Source organism: Colossoma macropomum, unplaced genomic scaffold (assembly GCF_904425465.1).
Source record: "Colossoma macropomum unplaced genomic scaffold, Colossoma_macropomum, whole genome shotgun sequence".
NCBI classification, from domain to species: domain Eukaryota; kingdom Metazoa; phylum Chordata; class Actinopteri; order Characiformes; family Serrasalmidae; genus Colossoma; species Colossoma macropomum.
In genome coordinates this window covers 150,834-166,590 of record NW_023495385.1, presented here as the reverse complement: position 1 = coordinate 166,590, position 15,757 = coordinate 150,834, and the positions used below count along the sequence as shown (strand labels likewise).

Below are 15,757 nucleotides of genomic sequence, written 5' to 3'. Positions count from 1 at the left end.
GTCCTCCTCTAAAACATCTTGTGAGTTTCGATTATGACTCTGTGCACTAGTGGGAGGGGAAAATAATAATAACCACCCCCACAAATTACAGAGCAAAACTGTTCAGTTCATCTGGCTCATAGACCCCTCCTGATACGATGTTTCTCTTGTAAGCAGAAAGAAAAATCCGTAGTGATTTATTCTGACTTTAATTTGCCTCGTCTGTTTTCATTCTGTTTAGTCACGTATTATTTGATATGCATGTCATGCACACAGCTTTAAAAAATATTTTGTGCCGGCACAATAAAACTAATAGCAGAAAAGGAAGGACATAGTAGTTGAACTGAGTGCTTCCAGTCCCTTTGCTGCTCTATATTTAGATGCTGTGACTGATTGAGTCCGACACTGGTTTGGGCTTGTTTTGGCTGGAATTCAGAGTAGGAGTTTGGGTTTGAAATTAGCGCTGACAAAAAAAGACTTTGATGAATCTGACCTGTTTTCAGTGGATTTGGTCTTTTATTCTCGGTGTCATTACTAGCATTCAACAGCACGGCTATTCGCTAATCTCACACCACTTCTTTGATCTAGGCTAATCTTGGTGTTTGCACCACAGCATGGTTTGTTTTAAAAACAGCTGATTTGGTTCTAATTTGCTAAGAATGAAAAGGCAATAGTAGCATGTGCGTGTGAGGAGAAACTCAAGTGATGTTGGACATGTCAAGTTGTGTAGGTTAATGCCTCTTGAAGAATGTGCCACCTTAAGATACAGTCTTCATCTGTTCTTGGTGACATAGGGAGCAGATGACGAAAAGGAGTCATAAAAAGTTGGGACAGTATGGGAAACATTCTCATTCACATTTCATTCTGAAATTGATGCCTTCAGCACATTCTAAAAAAGTCGTGACAGAAGCATTTTAAGAAAACATTGTGAAATGTTGAAAAAAAAATCTGAAATAGGTGATGCTATCATGCTTCGGGAAAAGAGCATCCAGAAAAGCCTAGCCCTTTATGACCAAGGATAGGTCATAGCTTGCCACTTTGCCAAAAAATGTGTCAGCGAATAATCCAACAGATCCACAAATGCAAGTTAAGTTTCTAATATGCACAGTGGAAGCTATATTTCAGCAATGTCCAGAAACGCTGCCGACTTCTCTGGGCCTGAGCTCATCTGAAATGAACTGACGCACATTCGCTGAAGAACAAAAGAACCATCCAAACTGTCACCTGTGCAAAGTTCCAAAGCCAGCGTCCATCGTGGTATGGAGATGTATTAGTGCTGAAAAGATGCTGAAAGATATTTTGGAGCAACATATGCTGTGACCAAAGGCCTCATATTGTCACACAGCTGAAGAATTGTTTAGTGGTAGAATAAAAAAAAAGATAAAACATCAAATATTGTGTGCATATATATATATACACACACACACACACACACACACACAGCTATAGTAAAACAAAAAGTATATATATATGTATATATATATATATATATATATATATATATATATATATATATATATACACACACGCATAATTTTTGTTGTAATTCTTCTACTTTAAGGTGCACCCATTGCTGGTGCATTGACACATAGACATGTCATTTTGTTCCTTCATTTCACAGAGTAAGTGATCTAAATGCCCAAATATTTCAAAACATTTTTTGAGTAAATAGTTCCGCATATAGTATGCAGGGTCAGTACAGTGGTCAGTAGCAGGCATATTTGTCCTAACGTATCGGTTCCGTCCTACAAAACAATCCAGGGCTTCTCACAACAACACACTGTGGCTTACTGAATGATTTCCCATCGTCCCTTCGTGATGTCTCAGTATTTGTCAGAGCTAAAATATTTACTGAGAGGGTTAATCGATGTCTCAGACAGCGGCCCCTGTAGCCGTACGCTGCCTATTTATAGTGGGAATTACGCTATGGAAAAATATGACAAACTGCATTCCAGAAATAAAGCTGGGAATGGTGGAAAAGAGCAAGCAGGGAGTCTCTGAAGGGATGAGGGAGAGAATGGAGATGTTTCTCAGGGCTGAGGTGCTATCTCACATCCTCTGTGTTATCTCTGTCTCTATCACTCACACATAAACATACAGACGCTCAATACAGTAGTGCTGTAAACGTATTGGTGACCCTACTGATTGAATCACTGTCAACTGTATGTCTTAGTGGAGAAGAACAGTGATGAATATGATGATGCTGCCAAAGAATGGAACTGGTACAACCCCAACAGGAAATACAGTGTTTAATTTCTGAGGAGTGCTATTGATTTTTTGTTAAGAGAGAGTAACAGGCAGGATATGATGATTCTGAGGTAATGAGATTATATTATGGCTCCCCTGATACATGACAAACAGTAAACTTAAATCTTGTTTGTTTGCTGAGTCACGTTCTGTCCTCTTGGATGATCCTTAAGCATTGAGTTACTACAATATTTAATAATGAACACTTGCATAAATATTACTTAGTACCTAAAACATGAAAACATCCATGTTTAGCATATAATACTTCAACATTAAGTTAGTTTATGTCCTGTGCAATGTCCTCACTGGAGGGAAAGAAGGCCAATGTCCAGTGATGAGCAGCATAGTTTACTTGGAACAAGATAAAATTAACATAATTGTGTTGTCATGTTTTCACTGTGTTTCTCAGTAGTTTACCAGTCATTCTGGTAAAAAAAAATCAGGCCAGAGATGTACCCTTCTAATACCAATGCCACAGTGAGATTATTGAAAATGAATGAACCTCAGATTGAAGAGGAACAATGTGGATTTCGTCCCATGGAACAATGGACCAGTTTTTCACCCTTGGGTTGTTGAGGGGACATGGGAGTTTGCCAACCCAGTCTACATGTGCTTTGTGGACTTGGAGAAGGCCTAGGACCGTGTTCCCCGAGATATTCTGTGGGAGGTCCTCCGGGAGTAGGGGGTGCCAGGGCCACTACTGCAGGCCATTTGGTCTCTGTATGCCTGGAGTGAGAGCTGTGTCTGTATGCTCGGCATTAAGTCTAGCTCGTTCACTGTGGGTGTTGGACTCTGCTAAGGTTGTGCTTGACTCCACTCATGTTCATGATATTCATGGACAGGGTGTCAAGGGGTAGCCGATGTCAGGAGGGCAATATGTGTGGAGGCCGGAGGGTGGCGTCTTTGCTTTTTGCAGATGATGATGCCCTTTTGGCTCCATGGATGCCTCCAGCGTGCTCTGGAGCAGTTTGCAGCTGAGTGTGAAACGGTTGGCATGTAGATTAGCACCGTGGTCCTCTCCCAGAAAAGGATGGCATGGCCCCTCCAGGTAAGAGAAGAGAACCTGCCCCAGGTGAAGGAGCTGAAGTATCTTGGGGGCTTGTTCACAAGTGATGGGACTGTAGCGGTAAAGAGGGAGCTGAGCCATAAGGCAAAGCTCTCTGTTCACCGGTCGGTCTACATTCCATCCCTTACCTATGGTCATGAGCTTTGGGTAATAACCAAAAGTATGAGCTGCTACTCCTCCACTTTGAGAGGAGCCAGCTGAGGTGGTTCGGGCATCTGTTTAGGATGCCCCTGGTCGCCTCCCGTTTGATGTTTACCAGGCACGGCTGCCTGGGGTCTCGTCCCAGGACCCGATGGAGGGATTATATCTCCATGTTGGCCAGGGAGCGGCTTGGGAGCCCCCAGAATGAGCTGGAGGAAGTTGCGGGGGACAGGGTTGTCTGGGCTTCTCTGCTTTCCCTGTTGCAACTACGACCCTTGCTGGATCAAGCGGACTAAGAGGATGAAAATAATGATGATGATGATCAAACAAATGTGAATATTACCATTCGTATTCATCTTCATCACTGCAACCTGTTAAATGTTCAGTTATGTTAATGGGTTTATAATAGGAATCCATACACTGTATGTAAACTTTGTCTGCTTGCAGACCCAGAATCAGGAATCAGTCATAAATCCCCTTCACCACACACGATGATATCAGTATAAACAGCAACAAATGATTTTAGATCTAGGTCTGAGAAGGTTTGCATGGCAGCAGGTTTAGGGTTAGGGTTTGAGGCGTGCGTCATGGAAAATCTCGTTTGATGTTTGCCTGTTGCCCTATCACTTTAAGGCCGATCACTGTCCATTAATGTCCTGGAGCCCAAGGGGGTGGTCTCAACTACCCCTCCACTGCTCTTAAGAAAGATGCACATGTAATTATAGAAGCCCGGGAGCTATGAATAAACACGGTGTGTTTGTGCTGTGCGTATTTATGGAAGACATTAGTCGCCTTCCTTTTGTCCTTTGCTCATTCTGTCTCTTTTTTGGTGGGAAAACGCAAAGCATAGCGTCATTATGAGGGATACAAAGATAAGGCAAGTAAGAGTAGGGATCTGTGTGGGTGTGTAGGTGAGGAGCTGTTAGAAATTAAAAGTGTGAACAGGATACAGTCTCATGAGACAAAAGGTCTCCATTTGTAATGTTATTATTTTCTACTATCAGTGGTGTCTCTTGAGGGAGGGCTGGTTTGCAAAGCGGCATGTTTCTGCGCCACTGTATTTTAATGAACGATGACAGTTTTGTGACATGATGCCGGAATAAAAGGCTGCACTCGCTGCAACAAGACTAAGTCCTACAAGTAAGCTTGCTAACATTAAATGTTATTTTCACGTCTAAATAATATCTAAAAAATAAATGATCTTACTCATAGCTCTGTATTAAATGTTTTCAGCCAAGGCATTTCAAAGCAGCCAGGACCAAAGGAAGTGGAAGCAGTTTTAAAATGTTATTTAGTACACATTGTTTTAAATCCAAAGTTATTTAGAAATGCTACTGATTATAAGTACTATAAAATGTTGTATTCTTTTCTTTGAATGCTATAATGACATTTTTGCTCTATAATTTTTAAAGCCATTTTAGTAACAAAGTAATATTAAGACCCCTCTCCCCAGAATAAATATTTGGTCTTGTTTGAGGGTGTGACTAAACAAGGCAAGGAGGCAATTTTATAGCAGGTTTAATGGTTAAAAAATTAAGAAACTATTTATAAATGATTTCTTTTTTTCTATAAATTAAAGTTTAGTTACCGACTTATTTGCTTTTCACTTCTAGCATTGAAAACATACCTAAAAAATAATGAAAAGCATTATGTGAGATCTATGACTTGGAAATATAAGCAATAATGGGTTGTTTCCCGCGCTAAAAGCATGCTCATAAGCATGGTAGCCCCCAGACCCCTGCTTCATTTGTGTAGCTTCACATCTCAACACACCAATGGCTAATACGTACTGGTTTAACCGTGCATATTAGCCATGTGTGTCAGTACATATTAGCCATTGGTGTGTTGAGATGGCTAATGTAATATGTACTGATTTAATATGTACTGATTCTACTGATATACTGATTTAAAGTGTGCTCCAAACAAATCACAGTGTAGCCACATTAACTGCGGTCAATTTGGAGCTTTGAAATTAGCAGTGAGACCATAAGGCCTTGGCAAAGTGGGCAAAAAATGAATCATAAACCATGCCATGGATAAGAAGCTGTTAAAATTGGAAGAGTGAACAGTGTACTGTCTCATAAGATAAAATGTATATCGTGTCCTTTTTTTCATAAGCTACAGTATGTACTGTTATCAAAGTGCACTCATAATGAATCTCATTGTGGGTCCACCCTTCACCTTTATTACAGCTTCCATTCTTTTCTGGAGACTTTTAGTTTTTCAGTGAAATCTGCAAGGATATTTTTCCATACCTCCAAAGTTCAGTCTTAGAAGTTGGTTGCATTTTCTGCTTTTCAAAATCCAGGTAATCACAAAACATTGAATGATGTTGAGATCTGGACTCTGGGGTGGTCATTCCATTGTTCTAAGAGCATCAGCAGCTTCTCTTTTTGTCTGTTCTGTTGGTCTATCCGGTCTTGCGCGATTATTAGGGCACCTCTTTCCTCCAGTGTTGGAAATTCAGTTTTTTTTTGTTTTTTTTTTCACTTATTTTTTTTTTTGACCAAGTACTGTAGAGCCATGGCTTTACACCGCTGAGGAACTGTTGTAAATTGCACTGACAGGCCATAATGTCATGATTTCAAGCAAAGTATGCTTGGAATGAGAAACCGAAGCTGTCATCACACTCAGTCTGAAATGTGTCAGCGTCCTCAGGAAACTTGCTGAGAACGCTGCGCTTTTGGTTAAGCTGATTTCACTGGTTCAGAGAAGTGTTTGTAGTAAATATAGTGAAGGGGATGTGATCTCTGTCTTTATTCACAGCACTCCAGGGAACCTCAGGGAAAAACATATGAAGCAAACATGTTTATATTCCAGATCAGCTGCCCCCACTATGTTTCTGCGCCGAATCTTCACGCTTCAGTAGTTATTTAATCGTGTGATTTAAAGCGTCCCCTGATACTTGACCCTTACTCTTTTCCCGCGGCGATAAGTCTGACCAACATTGCTTGGAAATGGCCGTTAGCTCACTGATCTCGTGTAACAGCATCGTCCAGAAGTAGTTTACAAACACTTACAGCAAAACAGCTTGTTAGGGATCACAATCACTCAATAGAGACAGAGAGCTTGTTGATTTTTGACTGTTGGGGTTTATTTCACTAGTAACAATGTTGCAATGTAACTGTATTTCATGTTAAGTCCTGTTTATTGTTATAAGTATTCAGAATACAGAGCGTGCAAAGCCTAATGAAATTCTTGTGCTACTGTAGAACACTTTTACTGACAATATAAAGTGGTGCACGTAAGACAGACAGCAAGTGATACCAAACTAGATGGCAGAACAGAAAGACTTGGAAATTGGCAGGTAATATCTAGATACATGGATATATTGCATTACAATGTGGAACAATATAGTATAATATGTGTAATACAGTGTAAAGCTACAGTACTGTGCAAACAGCATACAACCACTCTTCATTCACATAATTTCCAGTCAAAACAGCCAGTAAGTGTATGCTTTTCCTTTTACATGAGACTTTACTGAAAAGATCAGGCATAAGATAAGAAATTATCTTGCCCGTTTGCATAACAAATTGGACTCCTAAAAACGTACAAGACCTGGTAGACCACCAAAGCTGTCACCATCAGATAAACAGTACTTAAGGCCTTCATCTTTGACATACAGGAGAAAAAATCAAGCTCCACTCTTTTCAGATCTGAAAAAATCCACAGGTGTTTCTCTCCATCCTTCCACTGTGAGAAGACAACTCTGTGAGTCTGAAAGGATGTGTAACTGACAAGAAGCCCCTACTGAGAAATGAAAACAGGCAAAGAAGAACATTTGCAATTCAAAGAAAGAAGGTGCCGGTGTTCTCAGAACAATGAACTGACCTGGGGTCAGAGTCCAGATCTCAACATCGCTGAATGTGTTTAGGACTATTTTGACTGTGAGAAGCAGAAAATGCTACCAACTTCTAAGACTGAACTTTGCAGGTCTTCTGCAGATTTCCTTAAAAAACTGAAACCAAGTCTGCTGAAAAGACAAAGAATGAACACATTAAATACTCAAATGTTTAATATTTAGTTGTCAGGCCTTCTGTGTAATTTTCTGTTTAATGTGTTTTCTGCCTTTTGTCCTGATGCTGAAAAATAAATAACTTGTACTTAATGAATAAATGAATGACTTCTGTGTATATACTCATCTAAAAAGATGTGAAGGAAAGTCACCGGAATTCATTGTTGTCTTTAAAGCCTGGTTGAGATGTTTGCGGTAAATGCTGAAATACTGAGTGGCAGCTAGCACACACGCGCACAACATCACATTGTGGGTTTGTTGTCACTGCTTCTGCTACAAGTGCGTCCTACTTCCTACTATTTCAGCAAATGGCCATCTGCATGTAAACGGCCAGCTCTGAGACAGATCAGGTCACCCAGCAGTGGCTTTGGTGAGAATACAGCCCAAGTGGAATGGAAACTTCATTTCAGGGCTAATATTAGCCTGGCCCTCCGGAAAATTCCTTTTAAATGATCACAAGCTGAGAAAAGGCAAAGTATTTGTTTAGCGTTTTGCTTTGACAGTATTTGCAAATAGTTTTTCTTTTTCTTTTTCCCCCCTTTGATTTCAGACAGTTCTTGGGAAAGAAAAAGAGTGGATTTATGGGGAAGATTGGAAAAAGAGACTGTCTGTTGTGTTTCCTCTTGTCCTTTAGTTGGGTATTCATGCTTTAATGGACTGAAATTGTCTTTACCTACTGTATATATCAATACATAGTATCAAATAGTATGATGGTGTGTTTTTATTGTATAGTGGCGAAAATGAACAGCATGCTGTGTCATTTGAATGTTAGAATGTTGTACTTTCTATGAATGGGGATAAAAACAACTGTTTGATGTATGACGTGCTACTACATGTATGTTCCACTGTATGCTGTATGAGGGAGATACTCTTTGCAGATACTACACAATGGGCAACCATTCTGGTTGCTGAAACAGCAGTGATTACTTAAATGGAGCGAAGTGTTTTGTAGATGAATATGAATGGATTTGAACTCAAGACACTCTCAGTCAGAGACAAAACACAGCAATGTTTGGGGAAACAGGGTCAGACTCTTGAACTTGGTAGAAAGAGTGTGGCCTAACGCCAGGGACACTGTAATACACGTTGACACGTGAGACATTCTGACTTCCAGCATGAGGCGTAAATGCACTTTACAGTGCAAATAGTACAAGTAATATTGAGAAAGTAACAGCAGTCTATGGCAAAATATCATACTGAGAAGGGTGAGAAATGGTTCTATGTGCAATGTTTTGTTTCACTGCAAAATGATTTGATGTCCGAGAGTAATAAGGTACCGGCCATGGCATTGAGCCAAGCAATGCTGAAGTACCTAACAATGAAAGAAACCTGGCAACATCAACTTTTCAAGAACATCCATTCAAGCTGCCAATTAGCAACTTCTTAGTTAGCTATCTTGGCTACCTCCATATAATCTGCTGAACTTTTGGTAAGATCTCCATGCAACACCTATTTAAGATAATGATGCTTAAAGATTAGCATTAAAGATGCACTGAAATAGGAATTCTGGGCTGATATCATGATATTTTGTACATATCTGCCAATGCCAATACATGAACATTTTTAAAATGTAGGAATTGGGACTGAATCCATTTGCGAAGAAATGCAAAATCTGTTTCTGTAGGCTTACAAATGCAGTAAAATCACTAAAATACAGAGATTTTAGCCTAACAGCCCAGCGTCACCTAAACGTTCTGCTCTTCCGGAAGACAGTAAATGCTTAATTGAATATTGGTTTGAAATATTGGACAAATCTAAACATCTGTCCTATGAAGATATTCCTTTAAAGCAGTTACCTGCCGATACTGACATGATTTCGATATCAGTGTGCATCCCTAATTAGAATTTTACATTGCAGCTAAACTACCGAGAGTTACTGTATTTCAGTACAGATTAGTACGTACAGTCTTGTCTATTAAATATTCAAGCATTTGCTGCTAATAAGGAGTATCATAGTATAAAATATATAAAGTATAAAATGCATTATATCAAAACAATTCATGCCAAAAGTAAGTTTAATTAACAATGTATTTAATCATGTTGAACCAGTTCATACATTTGAGACAGGTAAATTCAAAGGAACACTTTTTCCAGTGTGTGTTACAAATTGGCTCTTTCAAAAGCAGAAATAAAACATCTTGAACTGTAAGCCACAGTTGTCATGACAAACATAATCTGCTGTGTCTTTCCTCAGGTAAATCCCACCTGGCAATAGTTCACAGAGTCAACAATGAGGGGGAAGGAGATCCATTTTATGAGGTGCTTGGGATCGTCACCCTGGAGGACGTTATAGAGGAAATAATCAAGTCTGAAATCCTGGATGAGACAGATTTATACAGTAAGAACAGCTCAGATAAACAGTTGATGTTTACCTTGACTGATCAGTTGGTGTCTTAATGTGGCTCAGTATAGTATAGCTTATTATGTACATTAGTTTGTGTTTACAAAGTGCTGCAATAAAAGGTAACCATAAAACTACCCTAAGGTGTAGACTACACTCTTTAAAAAGATGGTTCTTCAAGGGTTCTTTAGTAAAGGCATTGGTTCTATATAGAATCGTGAACACTCAAAGAACTATTTACATGCTTAAATGGTTCTTTGCATGGTGAAGTGTTCTTCAGATTGATTCACAGTGTGTTGTATATGGTTCTATATAGTACTTATTTGAAAATGGTTCTATACAGCACCAGAAAGAGCTGCTATTGCTACGATGTCAAGCTCATGACAATAGAAGAACACTTTTTGCTGCTATGTAGAACCATTTTCAAAACGGTACTATATAGAAGCATACATGACACATTCTCCATCAGCCTGAAGAACCATTTCACCATGCAAACAACCATTTAAGCACAAAATGATTCTTGATAGAACTTCTGGTTCTAAATAGATGTACTAAAGAACCCTTGAAGAACCATCTTTTTTAAGTGTGTAGGGTTCATAATTTAGAATATAAAAAAATTAATTTGTAAATACTTTTTACAGGGCCAAGTCAATTATTACTGTAGGCTCTATGTAACATTCTTTTCTGAATGTTCAGACCGAAATCAGGATGTTTTGTTCATAACCTTCTATAACCTGAAATTTTACTAAAAACCTTCCCCCTTTCTTTCCTCTCACCCCGACTTCCCCGTTAGCTGACAACAAAACAAAAAAGAAAATCACCCATCGGGAGAGGAAGCAGGATTTCTCGGCCTTCAAGCCTACAGACAATGAAATGAAGGTTAAAATATCACCTCAGCTTCTACTGGCTACTCTGCGTTTCCTAGCAACAGGCAAGTGTGCTGCGTTGCTGCTTGATTTCCCCCAGTGTGCTCTGTGACTTAGCTTCTTAGCACGCTAGAGGTTAGGCCTTCACACTGACCTGAGACCAGTTTTGTTGTTTCTCCTATAATAGTTAAGCTTAGGGTTTGGGCAGCGGCAGCTGCTCTTAGATCGCTGTTATAATTCAGTATCTGCAGGCCACTAAGAGGAGGGCAACTCAGGAAGTCAGGAGTTAGTGAGGATCTGAGAGCTTAGCTGCTGGTTTGTTTTTTTAGATATCTGAGCCTTATAGTGGGTTTTTGCTCACGTTACATTCAAGTTGTGTAGTTTTTTATATGTAAGAACAAAACCTGCATTAGAAGTTTCAAAGTGGTCACTGACTGCTGCAAAACTGACTTCCATTCAGCTTTATGGACGATCAACTGAAGCAGATCTCGCTCTGTAGCTAATCTGTATCTGCTATGAAACATCTGAGGCCGAAATCAGTTGTGAAGTTTTGCTTACTTTAGTAGACTTTATTTTTGTAGGATTTCTTGTAAAACCTTGCACCAGGATTTTGGTTAGAACTTTGACCTTGCGGCTAAATGCTAATCATATCACTTAACACTGGCACAATGCTATTAAAGGACTCTGGTCAAGAAGGGACCAGCTGCCAGGTGACACAGATACTGTAAACACAGCTAAGCCAGTGAAAAAAGGCCCATTCGGTCAGTAAATACTAAGTTAACCTTCCACCGTAAGGGCTAGCATATGTGTAGAAAGTGTAAACATGCTACATTGCATGTCAATTCAGTATTGCTAAAATGCCTGCAAGTGACCAGTAATTACAAATAGCCTGATTATATGGCGCACCTTGGCTGTTTTCTCTGGTTAAACATACAGCCATATGCAAAAATTTGAACACCCCTAGTCAAATTGTATGTTTTGCTAATTTTCTACATGAAATTAAGTTAACACTTTACAAATAGCAGACATAAATATGGCATTTGTCTGCTAATTTTAATGCACCTTTTCTATTTAGCTCATGAAACAAGCTAGTCAGTTAGTTGAATCATGCACTGATGACCATTAGTGTTCTTACAGAGATCATTTTTGCAGGCTTTTTGTAGTTATAATCAAAGGCTTAGTAATTATTGTGGAAAGAAAACTTTCAAAGACGTTTTAGAAAGCGAATCATTGGCACGTATATTGGACATTGTAAAGTACCTACAGATTATGTGATATTAATGTGACGTTGCCTACCGCAACCATCTTTAGAACGTTCAGATGTATCCCATCTTCAGGCATCACTTTTGCATTAGACATTACATTTAAACTGCAAGGCAAAATAGTCATCATCATCATCATCATAATCATCAATTGTGTCCATTATCTCTCCACAGAGGTGGAACTGTTCGGCCTGGCTCAGATGTCCGAGAAGATCCTTCTGCGGTTGCTGAAGCATCCCAACGTCATCCAGGAGCTCAAGTTCAACGAAAAGAACAAGAAGGCCTCGGAACATTACCTTTATGTCCGTAACAAGCCCGTGGACTACTTCGTCCTCGTTTTGCAGGTTGGTGGCTCGCGGGTCCGCCTGGCTCAGGGCGTTCAGCCGGCCGGCTGACCGGTCAGTCGGTTCTCAGCACTCTAGGGTACAGAAAGAGAGAGGATCGGGAACTATTAACCGTAAACAAGCTTGGATTTTCTCAAGTATTAGACGTGGCCAGAGTGTGAAGGTTGAACCGAGGAGCAGGAAGGAGGTCTTAGTGGGTGACACACATTTCGTTGCGGGAAGTGTAGGTCAGAGTGCTACTTAAGGGTTTGTTTTGGACTCTCCTTTGTTTTGCTAGTTACCGAACAGCAGTCACACAAAAGGATTACATTGCACCACTTTGTGCTGTGACAGTTTCTGTATATGTTTGCGATAGAGAAAGTACTGGTCCAGCACTGATTATTGGTTTGGAGATGACATGAACCAAAAATGCAAAAAAAATAATGAATCCGGCGCAAATTCTGTAACAAGTCTAACCTGAAATTCAGCAGAATTGTAGCGTAACATAATGTGATAACACTTTACTACAGGGCAGTGATTATATGGCTACGTGACACCTTCATATGCTGATCCCCAGCAAAACCAGCATATGGTGTGTTTAGGATGCTGGTATGCTAGACAGCAGCAGTGGAACTTATTGTACTGATCACCAGCAAAGCCACCATATGGTGTGTTGTGGATGCTGCTATGCTGGTCAACCGCCATGATCATGCTGGGTGACCAGCTAAATCAGTATCAGACCAGCACTAGACCAACATAAATCAGCGTAAACCAGCTTAAACCAGCATGGAATGCTTTTTTATGCCACACTATTAAACTAAAACCAGGCAGGGGTGAACGTAGGTATGATAATATTGTTCTGTCTATTTTACGAAGAATTAACACAGGAACGTTTATATATTGCATTTCTGTTTAGTCAAAATGTTGGTATATATGAACTTTGGTACCACAAATGACTCTTTTTGCCCCTGGTTTGTTCTACGAGTCTGCTTTTGCACTGGGAAGTGGTTGTGATTGTGTTCATCTGTGTTTAAAAATGGGCCAAAATCTCACAGTGGATGCCTGGCGGGAATCTGCCAAGGCAGAATGTTTAAAATGACCAACTGCTGCAGCGTCAGCAACACTTTTCTGTTTGAACAGACCTTCGTTCCCTGCCAGCTTGAGTCATGTGTTCAGTAGTGCAACAGCATACACAAGGCTTACGTTGCCTGATCAAGTGGTGTCGGATGTCGGTACATTTTTTACGAGTGTGAGTAATTAGCATGATATCAGATGGATACCCAGTACCAGTATCTGTATTTATCTGTATTTTATTCCAGTAGGCATCATCTGTCATAAAGGCTGCTTTTGTCAGCTATGATGTTAAGTTGACATAACACCCATGTCATGACGCTTTTTTGGGTGAAATGACAGCACATTATAACAAGTGACTTTGTAGCTTAGTGTATGTCACAGTGACATAACGCTGATGATATCTCAACTCGTATGAATGGTAAAATAAAACTCGCTTTACTTAAGAACACAGAACATGTTTGTTCAGCTACGTCATATTATCAGATTTATGTCATTATGAAATACACTGAGCTACAAAGTGTATGTCATTTCTGCCCAGAAAGCATCATGACAAATCAGTGTCACCTGACATAGATGTTACCTACGCCTACTGGAATAAGTGCTTATAAATGTTCATGTAGGCCTGTGTTACTTGTCATGAAGGACTTATGTAGGTGTCATGTAGCCTTATGAACAGTACCCTACAGTAAAGTGTTAGCCATGATGTGAAATGAAGTAGGTAATGTGACAATACTAGTCATGAGTAGCTGAGTATTACACTAAAACTACATTTTTTTTTGTTTGTTTGTTTGTTTAGCTCAGTATAAAAGCTGCAGTGTTGTAAATGTTGGTACTAGGCTATTCAGCATAGTGCTTTTAGATGACCATCTTAAGTGATCTGCTTCAAATGTAATAGTTAATTTTAAAGCTTACTGCTTTTTAAAGAAAGTACTGTATCAGTATCAGCCAACACTCAAGGTTTCGGTCTCTACTTTACAGTATAGTGAACTTGGTTATGGGGGTGAACAATATGATAATATTTATGTTATCACGATAAATTCCGTCACATTACGTAACAATCTCAGTGCTTAACCCCTGGCCAGGAGCCACCAGCTGGCCCAGTCTGTAGTTGTCCACACATAACTTAAAGGAGCACAAAAAAAATGTAACAATTATTGTGAACAAGTGGTGCCGGGAGTGAGATTTTCCAGTTTAAAGGAAATTCTTATGATGTATCTTGAAGGTGGGATGAACATTTGAAAAACTACAAGCACTTTGTTGTATTTTTTGCTAGTGAATTTTTCCCTAGCTGGCTAACGCAGCAGGAAGCCAGATAGCTACTAGGAAGTGCTGCTAGGAAGTCAAATATCATGTCTGTCTCTGATTGCCTCTGCCGCTGGATCTTTATTGCTGTGGGGGGATTCCTAATAGTTGTATGATGTATTTTTGTAATGCATGCTGGGTATTGTAGTGAGATAACATATGTAAAAACACAAAATTGTGAATTCTATCAAACCAGTGAAGCTGAGGGATGCAGTGCTGCGCTACAAAATATTACATAACATGTTACACAAATTACAGATTAACAAATAAGATATAAAACTGTAGCTTTTGGCCAGAATGTGACTTTAAGAATAACTCAGCCAGTTTGTACTGTTTGCCTTGTTATTACTGAATAGTAAGCCTTCAAATGTAAAGGGTTAAATTATTTACATTTATTCATATATTGTTGATGGTGTTTTTAAAAGTGGCACTACAGTTTTCTGTGTTCCAACTTACCAAACCCCAGAAAAACTAAATAGAGTGACGCATATCCTGTACAATGAAAACATCTTTAAATATTAACCTTATCCTACTATATTAGATGTCCAGAAGTGAATGCAGACCAGAGGTGTTTATTCCTTTGACTTTTTCTGCACTTTTTCTCAGGGGAAGGTGGAGGTGGAGGCGGGGAAGGATGGGATGAAGTTTGAAGCCGGAGCTTTTTCATCCTACGGGATGATGGCCCTCACTGCTTCTCCAGGTAAATGGCAGTTCACTGTCCCCTCATGGTCTGACCACTTGGTCACAGCTGGATCTTGGTTAGTTTATTATCTTTTCGTGTGAAGTGCGTGTCAAAGCCAGCAGATTTAGTGTCTGCTGGAGTGGAGAGAGCTAGAGTGCCTGGTACTTGCTATCAGAAGACTTTTGAAGGTCTGGCTGGATGACAACATAGCCACTAGTGTTTTCATTCACAAAAAAGAAAGAAAGGGGCAAAAACAACACAGGCGTGGGAAATATGCGGCAGGGGTTATGCGACCTCTGCTGGGTGAAGATAGGAACTGCACTAAGAAGGACCTAACTGTCCTCAGATATCTAAACCCAGCATGGCTGAGGAACAGACCAGTCATATTTTAATATGCACAATACCTGAACAGGTCAACACTATAAGTATAGCTCAAATTTAGCTTTGATTTGTGTT

At 39.7% G+C, this 15,757-nt stretch overlaps 1 protein-coding gene across 3 annotated transcripts in view; it reads left to right on the top strand.

Annotated features, from left to right (window-relative positions):
- Positions 1-15,757, top strand: part of cnnm2b (cyclin and CBS domain divalent metal cation transport mediator 2b) — a 53,818-nt gene that overhangs the window by 30,992 nt on the left and 7,069 nt on the right. For all 3 annotated transcript variants that reach the window (XM_036562358.1, XM_036562361.1, XM_036562360.1), the window contains exons 2-5: positions 9,646-9,789; positions 10,586-10,723; positions 12,095-12,264; positions 15,226-15,319. In XM_036562358.1, coding sequence (XP_036418251.1) covers positions 9,646-9,789; positions 10,586-10,723; positions 12,095-12,264; positions 15,226-15,319 — 546 coding nt within the window. The remainder of the gene's footprint in view (positions 1-9,645; positions 9,790-10,585; positions 10,724-12,094; positions 12,265-15,225; positions 15,320-15,757) is intronic.